Genomic DNA, 10,788 nt, shown 5'->3' with positions numbered 1-10,788 from the left:
CCCATTTGTAGGCTGGAACAAATAATGGGCTTTATGCCGAAATGTCAATGAAAAAAAAATGAAAGAAGCTTGCTCTGGCAAGCTTAACTCACGTGCAGCATTAACAAAAAGAAATTGAGGGCTGCCGTGAGTTGCAGCGGAGGAAATCAGAGAATGAGAAGGGAAGAAAAGGAGAGAGAGAAAGAGAAAAAAGGTAGGGTTTTGGTGCTTGTGCAAGATGATTGGGTGGCGAATCGTTGTCGGTTTCGGTTCAAATTTGACGTGGAGAATCCTTTTGGCTAGCTCTTCTAATCTACCGGACTTGATTTCTCATTTAGCCTATCTTTAGTACTCTCTTGAGTACTCCTAATTTGGTGAGATCTAATCTTTTCTTTGGTGTTATTGTTAATATCCATTTTTGATGATGATGTCTATATTGTTGGTGAATCAAGAATAGTGTTTATGGATGATATTATTTTTTTGAGCCTCTAGTTTGATTCTAGCGAGAAACTTTGTAATCCCATTATTAATATAGTGGAAGAAATTTAAGTAGCCTAAGAGTCTCGGGATTTTTACTCTCAATTTGAGAGGTTTTCCACCCTAAAAATTGGTATTGCATTTGTGGTTGATTATTTTGATTAATTGGTGCATTAATCGTTTGACTTTGTTGGCATTTTACTTGAAATCATATTTTATCACACAAAAAGGGAATGTTTTATTCCGTAATTATTAGTCTTAGTTTTCCTAGTTAAGTGGGAAAGAAAATCAAATATGTATACATGTATAATGGCACCTAATGAAATTACAAATAATTCTCTCCTGTAAATGATAAAAGTTACTTCCCATTAATGGGAATATTTTGGATAAGGTTTCCTATAGATCATTCTACGTAAACGTTCAACAGATTGCATGCATCATTCAACTTTCGAATCTTCTTGACGAATTAGGTATTTGAGGCTTGGAAGTGAGGGCAACGATCCCAGTCGGGTAAGATTAACATAATCAAGAGGACTATGAGCTGATAATCCCGGAATAACTAAACCGACAACCCTTAGCATTCTCATAAGCCAATTCTCCTTATAATCCGAACCCTTTATAAATGGTATTACGAAACCCCTAATCAACTCCCAAACTGCGTTTATATACTTTGGCAACAACCATACCAAAGAGAAGTAGTTCTTGTTTGGCTCCTCGGAAAGAACCTGAATTTTTACAATCAGAAAATTAATATATATATATATATATGATCATATCCCAAAACCAAGCACAATTAGCGAGAGAGATAATAATTATAAAGAGCGAGAAAGAGACAGAATTATTACCTTCCCTTTGTAGTAGCTATCGAAGTAAAGGCAAGGTCCAAAGTGCTTAAACAATAGGGTTTTGTCATCATAAGGTATTCTCGGCACAAGGTCGTTGCAATAGACGTACCTTCTATACTTGACATTAAAGTCTTGCAGTTTTTTTGTCATGAAAGTTCCAAAGTGCTCGTCCCCAACCCTAGGCTGTCCAAAAGTGTAAACCCCTTCCAATCTATCCATCAACAAGGCCTCGTTGTGGATTGCGAGCCCCGCCACAAACAGTATCGCCCACGCCCCGCCCAAGCTGTGACCCGTCACTATGAACTTGGCGTCCTTGTTCTCTTGCAACATAGCTTTCAACATTTTCTTGATTTCGTAGTAAGCGAAGGACCGATTTTGTTGACCACCATTGACGCCTTGTTGATCATGATCATCTAGCTCGGCGGGCCACGTGTTGTCCTGTTGTAGGCCGATGCCGTTGATGAAGCCTCTGTGGATCTTTCCGACGTTCTGGAGCTCGTACCATGAGATGTCGAAATCTGTTCTCCATGCATCGGCGTCAAACGGGTCGGTGCCTCTGAATGCTACGGCGATCAGTTTAGGGTCGTTTATTTTGTCCTGAAATATGAAAGCTGGTGTTGAATGTTTCTCTAGGTAACCTGCCGGGCATTGGACAAGGGTTTTAGAGTCAAAAGATCAGTATTGTCTCAGTAGCAGGGTAATTTGTTACAAGTTGTAATAAGACATAGGCGTGTAAACAAATATATATGGATTTTTTGTGGTACTTTTTCCATGCAACAAAATTAGGATAAAAGGCATTATTTTGGCTGGTTATCATGTTTAAATGTTTTGTGTTCTCTCTCTCTCTCTGTCTCTCGCCCCTTTTTTATTTTTTTACTTCCTCAAAAGAGCAAAAAGAGAAAGGGAAAACCGTTAAAAATGTTTCCTAAAGAAAGGTTTGATATTGTTTTACCACAGACCAAAATACCAAAATCTGACGCGAAGTTTTAGTTTTATTTTTTGAACTTTCCTTTTCTAGTTTTGGGAAGAAGGATTAAACTATTTTCCCTATTTTAAGGGTGAAGAATATCTTTGCAACCGCAACTGTCTCGAAGGAGCATTCAACTCTAAATTTTGGTCTAAAGTAAAGCAATCTCCAAGTATAATCTACTTTAAAACACATGAATTAATTTAAGAAATTTTGGTCTAATCAATTCTATCCTCAACTTACCAATTAACAATCAACACAGCCTTTACAATCCATTCAACCCACAATTTGCTAATTAATTTAACAATCAATTTGAGAAATTAGTTAAAGTATAATAAAAAGAGTACGTAAATGCATAGACGTAACTTCTCATTCTCAACAGCAGCACAGTGAAAGAGTAAAAAAAAAAAAAAAAAAATTCGTAGTCAAATTATAACTGCAGCTTTTTTTTTTTTTTTTTCCTTTTCTTTTCTTTTCTTTTTTCAGCTTTTCTTAGTTCCAAATTTCTCATATTCTAATACAGGGTGCGACTTTTCGGTGTGTGGAGAGACAGAGGTATGCAGAGAAAAGGTTTCTAATTATCCTCTTTAGGTTTCTTTCTAATATATAATTTGTCAGCCCACCACTTAAATGCTATTCGTACTTCTGATATACACAAAAAGCAATTATTACATGAGATGAATTATGGAGAGTTAGGCATGGTATGACAAGGAACCTTGACGTCCCACAGATATTGTTCGGCGGGATAAACTCAAAAAGACAATTTGAGTTTTAATTTTATTTAAATTTATATTCTTTTAAATTTAAATTTGAGTTTGAATTCGAGTTTGGGACTAAAACTTGAGTTTAAGTTTTCCTTTCAACTCGAGTTCAGAAATTCAAATTCAAATTAATAAATAATATTTTTTCTATTCTTAAAAATACTATAACTTTTTCATTTTAATCCTGATTGAGATGATTTTTTATGCGTGACAAATAATGAAGATTACGTAGCTAATTACATTATTTATTTATGATTTTTTTTATCAGATATTTAACTATAATTATATTCTCAAATGGCTTACTCTGAAGTGAAAGCGAAGCCTCTATGTTTGACTAGTATGCGGGTGATTAGTATTGAAACACAAATATTTTCCACTCGTAACATTTTAAGGATAAAGATATTTTTGTGTGCATTTGGATGTAAAACTACGATCGAGCAGAATAGTTTTTAATTCTTCATCCAACACGCTAGGTATTTAATTTTAATATTATACCCCCAAATATTACCATATTCTTTATTTCGGCCTAATATATACTAATGGTTGTCTTCAATTTTATGATGTTCCGCTATTTTCATAATCTGTAAAGCCAATGACATATATGCAAAATATATACTACACCATGTGCTGCCGCACAATGAGAGAATACCAAAATTAAGTAGTCATGAAAAAAGAATAAATAACGCGCGCTTTCTTACAATTCCAAAAGTTGTAGAACCCCAAGAATCGCATCTGCAGTTATTAAAAAAAAAAGATCATATATTTAGTCTTTAATCATGATTTTCTCCAGCAATGATTGCGTTGTGTTTTTTGTATATTAAAGTAACACTGAAAGTAAGAACCACGCTCTACTTACCTTCCAATGATTTTGCACTATCCTAGTAATAAAGTATTCATTCTCGTAAGCCAATTTGGCTGCCATCATGGATAGAGACCCTTTATACTTTTCGTCGTTAGGTTCAATGTTCTTGTCTAGCTCCACTCGCCAATCAAGATGTCCCAATATAGATGCAGATGATGATTGATCCAGCCTCACCAAGTTTCCTACAGTATACTCTTGTAATTTATATACATGTATAACTTATATGTATATGTGTGTATATATATTTAGATTGAACCAGAAATTATCAAATATTATGCATGTAAATCTTTTAAGGCCTTAAAATATTGTCTTGTTTTGTTTGCAAACGTATTCAGTAATGACTCTAATTATATGCATATATATACGATTTGCCTTCAACAAATCAAAACACCAAAATGAATCTTATCATGAATGGATCATTCATGCAAGCATGCACCATTGTGAGATCAACTCACTCACTTTTAGAACATGGATTTACCTTGGGGGATGCTTATAGAGAACTATTTTCTCTTCTCTCTCTCTCTCTCTCTCTCTCTCTCTCTCTCTCTCTCTCTCTCTCTCTCTCTCTCTCTCTCTCTCTCTCTCTCTCTATAAACAGAAGAGTATACATACATGAATATAGAGGGAGAGCCATGCTTATAGAGAACTATTTTCTCTTCTCTTCTCTCTCTCTCTCTCTCTCTCTTTAAACAGAAGAGTATACATACATGAATATAGAGGGAGAGCCATGCTTATAGAGAACTATTTTCTCTTCTCTCTCTCTCTCTCTCTCTCTCTCTCTCTCTCTCTCTCTCTCTCTCTCTCTAAACAGAAGAGTATACATACATGAATATAGAGGGAGAGCCAAGTAAGTGTTACGTACCTCTGAAATAGTTTCTCAAGAGCGCAAGAAAGCCTCCGTTGGCTGCTAGAAGATTGAGCCACGACTCAAGCACGTCGCCAACCATAGCCATAGGTTCCTTCAGGATAAGAAAGAGCTTCTGCGCCACAACCGAAACGAAGACTATCCATCTTCGACGGAAGTCTCTTGATTGCTCTCCTTCTTCCTCCGAGCACTCAATGAAGCATCTTTTTTTTAATTCAGGTGAATACAATAGACGAATCAGCTCAATCAAACTGGCTTCTTTTGGCTTAAGCAATAAATGATTTTGAGATACGTAATCTGTAGAAGCCATGGAATATCGATAATATTATGGCTTGGAAGTTAAGAAGAGATGGTGATAATAATACAAGTCTCTGCTATGTCAATGACGTAGGACATAAGCGAAGAAAGGGAATAGGGAGAGGGAGTTTAAAGTTTGGAGCTAGGAAGAAGAAGAAGGAAAGGTTGGTAAATGTTAATATCGTCAACGATAATCAAATCTTAATTACGTGACAATCTTTTAGACTTATTTATAGAGAAGAAAGAAACAAGAAAGAAAAACTAATAATATGAAAAAGAAAGTAAACATAAAAAAAATTAAAAAAAAAAAAAAAGAAGAGAGAGAGAGAGAGAGAACAGAAAAGTAAGTAAACAAGTTGGAAATTTATTTAAGTACTAATTTAATAATATACATTCCAAAAACTCTGTTTAAAAATACTTTCTATTTTTTATCATAATAATATTTCTCATAAAGTATCCTTTCTCATCATTAACCTCACAAATTTAAGAATGGGTAAATATATTATGTATTTGTGTGTGTGGTATTTTGATTGGAAAGGTATTACAGGAGAAAGGAAACGAAAAATACAAAGGGTTGAGAAAGGACCCATTTATTTAACTGGGTGCCTTGTGCCATCGCTTTAAGAGTTAAAATAATTGATCCTTGGTCTGCTGGAGATGCTAGTTGCTTAATTAACTAATCTTCTAATTAAGATTTTGACCATATTCCATGTGACTACTGACCAGCATTTTAAACAAGTAAATTAATTACCGTGAAGTTATAGTTGTCCACTTAATTGGCCGGTTCATTGTCGTGAGCTAGGGTTTTTGTATCAAAGGAATTTTAAGTCATCACATTATTAGTCTCAATTCTCAAAAGCGAAAAGGTAAACAATTATCAAAACAAACGATGGTGGGGGGTTATGTAAATTTTTTTTCTTTTTCTTCTTTTTAAGTAAATGAAGAGAGGGATTTCTTAACTTTTACAATTTTATATATATGGGCAGTTAATTGATTGCCAACCTGCTCTTTGATTCTGCTATTTATTTATAATCACTAAATTTCTGACTTTGGAGATTTCTTAGATGGAGAGTTCCAAATCAGTTCTATATATTTATTACCGGTAATTTGTTTTAAGACCTGAAACTGTAAAAAGTGTGAAGATAATTCTTTTTTTTTTCTCATCATAATAATATTTTTACTTATAATTTATAAATATACTTTCACATATATGAACGAATACGAAAGTAAGAGAATATTCAAAAGACGGATGAAACTAGTGAACCGCGTCAGAACAATACTATGAAATTACGAAAAGTAAACGATACAAAAAAGAACGTAACTGAGGCTGCTGGGCTGGGTTGGATAGTGCTTGTCCCTTAAGAAGATCATAGCGATCCGCCTCGTTCAAGTAGAATTAATGCAACTAAAACTAAAACTAACCCATTCTAATTTAATATATATGTTTACTACTTAACCCATTCTCAATTACTTAATTCGATCAACTTAGCAATTAGAATTACTTGAATATGTTAGATATGATATCAATGCACCTAAAACTAACCCATTCTAATTTAATATATATGTTTCGAATAAGAACTTGAAAAGACATTAAGGGTGGTTTTACCTCTAAAATAAAAAATTAGAACAAAATATTAGTTTCTAATTTTAATTCTATTCAGTAATTTAATGGAGCGTACTCCAGTATTTTCAAAAGAACAGTGTGATAAGCTTGAAAATTAACTGCATTCAAACATTTAATTTGTTCCGGTTGCTCCAAACGTATATTGACCAAAGAATTACCTAGCACTCTTAAACTATTGTTATATATATATATATATATATATATAATTATCGCATGCTTGATCTTGTTAGATAATTAATCTTTGATTATTCGACAACGCTTTTTGAATATCAAATTATAAACCAGAGTCAATGGGTGAGCTTCGAAGAAATTTTGTTTGTTTTCTTCAGCTTGGACTACACAAAATTATTTGTTTAATGGATTTTGTTTTTCTTGGAGAAAAGAGAGTGGGGAAAGAACGGGTCAAATTTTTTACTTTGACGAGCCATAATATTTTCAGATTTAGGTTAATGAAAACGCCCAAGCACAGTGTTATTTCAAATCCCTTTTGGGAAATTTTTAGTTACTTTGCTCCACCAGTGGAAATAATAGGTTTTAAATGATTAGTTTTTAAACAATCTTATATGTGTAGGTTCATATTAAAAATTTAGAGCATGTCACACATAACTATTCCTACTGCATATCTAACCATTAAAAAATTAATTTAAATGGTAAAAGTATAATTCGTACCGGTGGAGTAAAATAACATTTTCTACCGTAAGGACTCTTTTTTTTTTTTTTTGGCTGAAAATCAACTAAGAATCAGTTCATGTGTCAGTTTATTACTATTGATTGAGATGAATTATAAATTATCAGTTATCAACTGATGCCACAAAATTTTTGAGGCCACGAACTATTTACGAGCTTAAGAGCTTATTTGATGGGAGGAAAAAGTAAGAGGGAGAAGGATGACGGGATTGGTCGAAGGATTTTTTGAGACTTATGATTATTTAGTACGAGAGAAGGGAGAAGATAACAAATGAGAGATTTCAAAGCATTTGATGAACCCCAATTTTAATCTCTTTAAGTACAGAGAATAAAAAAAGAAAATCTATACCAAATATAATAAGGGAAAGATCCTCTTTTATCCTTTCTATTTTTCTTATCTAGATTACATCATTTTTTTCCCCCTTTTACAAAACATAACCCTCTTATGCTCGTTACTTTTCAAAATTCTTTTTCTCCATTTGTCATAATTGGTTGGTATATCAATATATTTGCTGAGTCAAGATGAACAAAATGGAAAACGTTTTACTCATTGCTATATATAGCCTTCATGTAATAAGCGGCCCCAGTTTATAGATTAAGTGAAAAGTCTTGAATGGCAGCTATATGTGCGTCCTCATTCAAATCCCTTTGTCAACCCTCTGACGTCGGAAGAACTTTGATGGAAACGTGACTAAATTTATAAAAAAATAAAAATAAAAAAAAAAGGAGGAATCATTTTAGACACTTTTTTTGACGGAGAGCAGTTTATAATTTTTATCCGATACAAAAGTATTAAAATTAGATAGGTAATAAAAAACGAGGCATAACGACATGTAGACGTCGCTTGAAAAAGCAACGTCTAAATGGGCATCGAGAAACATAGCCTGAATGAATCAACGTACAACAGGGTGGCGAGAAAGGTACCACTTTTCCAAAAGCTATACAAACTAATGAATACCCCAGCCCGGCGATTTTCTTTTGATAGCCTCTACGGTGGAACTCTAGAAAAACTTTCACTGGTGGAGCCCTTATTTTTTATTGTTGGATTACTTTTTTAACTGTTAGATTTACACAGAGAGTAATTCTGTGTAGCACATTATAAATTTTTAATATGAACCTGAATAAATTTAACTGTCGAAAATTTAATCTAAAATTTCAAACTAAATGTTCCACCGATAAAAGCTTTTAAAGGGTTCTACCGTATAATTTCTCTTTTTTTTTTTGGATAAAACCCTAACACGTCTTTTAGATGAATCGTTCCGCATCCTTCTATCGGTTGTCGTCTCTTTCCATTTGTATAATAGTTTTTTATTTCTTTGTGTACGACCAATATTACTTTAGGTAAATCCTTGTTTTTGTATAACACGGGCGTTCACAGCTTGCAGCCTACCTTGGGTCTATCCTGGGTCACAAAGAGGCCGAACTTGGCCCGTTGAGAAGCCAACATGAGTAAGTGATTGAAAGTATTTGTCTCTATTGCCCATAAACACGCAATGCTCAAGATGGGGCCTACTTCTAGTTTTCAGCCCAACTTCCCAACAGTTTTTCAGAGGACGAACCAAGATTTGTTGATTTTTTTTTTCTTTTTGGTAGAGGCCAAGACTTTAGTTAGTTTTAGTGTGTTTTTTTTTTCCTTTTTCTCTTTAGGGGTGTTTTTGTTTTCTTTTGTGTGTGTGTGCGCGCTTTTTTTCCTTCTTCAGGGAAAACCCAATACTTTTGTTGATCACCCCATATATAAACGAGGTCAATATCGCAGCTCTATTGTGCCTAATTCTATAAATAAATGGTATGCAAAGTTACTGCATTTAATATTGCTCCATCAAACGTATGTATCTTATAACTCCTCCAGGCTCCTTTTTTTTTTTTGTGGATAAAGGGACTCCTCCAGGCTCTTCTAAGTACCATAAATAAGATCATTTTTTCCATGCATGTTTCTAGAACCTAAATTAGGACAAAGTTTCTTCAAGATTTTTTTTAAATTATAAATATAAAAAAAAAAATTATTGCAATACATCCCTCCTGTCAAAAAGGACAAAAGAGGAAAGGAAGAATATTGGCCCAATATATTTAAGATTGTGTCATTCTCCCGGTGGGTCTCAGTACCAAATCTAATCCAATCAACCAACATGTTTCATTGTTTTGGATTTTTGTAATTACCCTATTGTTGGCCTTATCTTTGCAGAACCGTCCTCCCTTGTTTTATTTTTTTTTTTAATTTACGTATACAAACATTGCCTTAGAAAAGAAAAAAACAAAGTTAAACAAGTTAACGAGAATACTAGATTGTGCGTTGCTCATGCCTCATAAATCTTTTAGGCCCATTTAATTCATGCATTTAAATTAGTGATTTTTAATTTTGGCATTTAAAATTCAAATTTTTTATGAGAAGAAAACACTATAGCATAATCAAAACTATGTATTTAAACGCAAGAAACAAATGAGTCCTTAGGTTTTACCAATATTTGCCTAGATAAGATCAACTTGCATACGTATTTTCTGAAAATTATTTCAACACTAAAAATAAATAACATGCACGTACGTGTATACAAAATCAAAGCATTGGAGTACTACTTACACTATATATTATTTCTTGGAAGTTACTTATTTTAGTCTCTATTTTACTTTAGTTGATGTTTCAGTTTCCAACTCTATATATATATATATATATATATATATATATTATATATCTGACGAACTTATCAACAAAGACTCAAATATTCCATTCACACTCGTCTCTGCTGACCGATGAAAGCTACGATTCAAAACAGTTCAAAGACGTTTTAGGAATATATCACAATTAGTTCCTTCCCCTATTTTCTGATGTACATTTATTGCTTTTGTTTGCATATAATTGAAAGCCCTTTGAGTTGCAATCAAGGTCAACATATTTTTCATATGAAAGATATGTGCATATGTTTAAAGTATGTCTAGTGTGAGATGATACAGTGCACTTGTCGTTTTAAAACTCCATTGCCTAATATTCACAGGACAAGAGGGCTCCTCTCACTTAGTCGAAGGGAAACCTTGATCATGGGAATGTTGAGATGTTAGCGGGACGTCTCACATGGGTCTTCTGATTTTTGGTTTGACCGTTTCTTCTTTGGTCTTTCGTTTCTTTTTATGTGTTTCACACCCATATATCCCTTTGTGTTTTGGGTTTAATATATAGTAGATTATATGCACGTATATTCATATATATATATATATATATATATATATCTCATAGAAAACATAGATTTTTTTTTCCTGTTCTGTTTTGGATGTAAATTAATCATGGAATATTGATACTTGAGACATAAACACTTCTCCCTTAAGGTCCTGCATTGGGAAGCAACCTACTCTTAATTTCTCTGTCTATCCAGCATTGTCCCATTTGAATTAATAGAAACACATGGAATATGGTTTCCTTTGCTTTCTTTTCACC

The 10,788-nt window shown here is 33.4% G+C and overlaps 1 protein-coding gene across 1 annotated transcript; it reads right to left on the bottom strand.

Moving 5' to 3' along the window:
• Positions 1 to 732: 732 nt before the first annotated feature.
• On the bottom strand, positions 733 to 5,234 carry LOC21392873. Its single transcript, XM_010113880.2, has 5 exons — positions 4,754 to 5,234; positions 3,886 to 4,073; positions 3,728 to 3,761; positions 1,302 to 1,939; positions 733 to 1,181 (listed from the first exon to the last, which is right to left on the bottom strand). The coding sequence occupies exons 1-5, from the start codon at positions 5,064 to 5,066 to the stop codon at positions 894 to 896; spliced, it is 1,461 nt and encodes a 486-aa protein (XP_010112182.1). The 5' UTR covers positions 5,067 to 5,234; the 3' UTR covers positions 733 to 893.
• Between the last annotated feature and the right edge of the window lie 5,554 nt (positions 5,235 to 10,788).

The sequence above is a fragment of the Morus notabilis genome, unplaced genomic scaffold (assembly GCF_000414095.1).
Source record: "Morus notabilis unplaced genomic scaffold, ASM41409v2 Scaffold2216, whole genome shotgun sequence".
In the NCBI taxonomy this organism is placed as follows: Eukaryota; Viridiplantae; Streptophyta; class Magnoliopsida; order Rosales; family Moraceae; genus Morus; species Morus notabilis.
The sequence above is the reverse complement of the archived record's forward strand: the minus strand, read 5'-3'. Positions and strand labels throughout refer to the sequence as shown.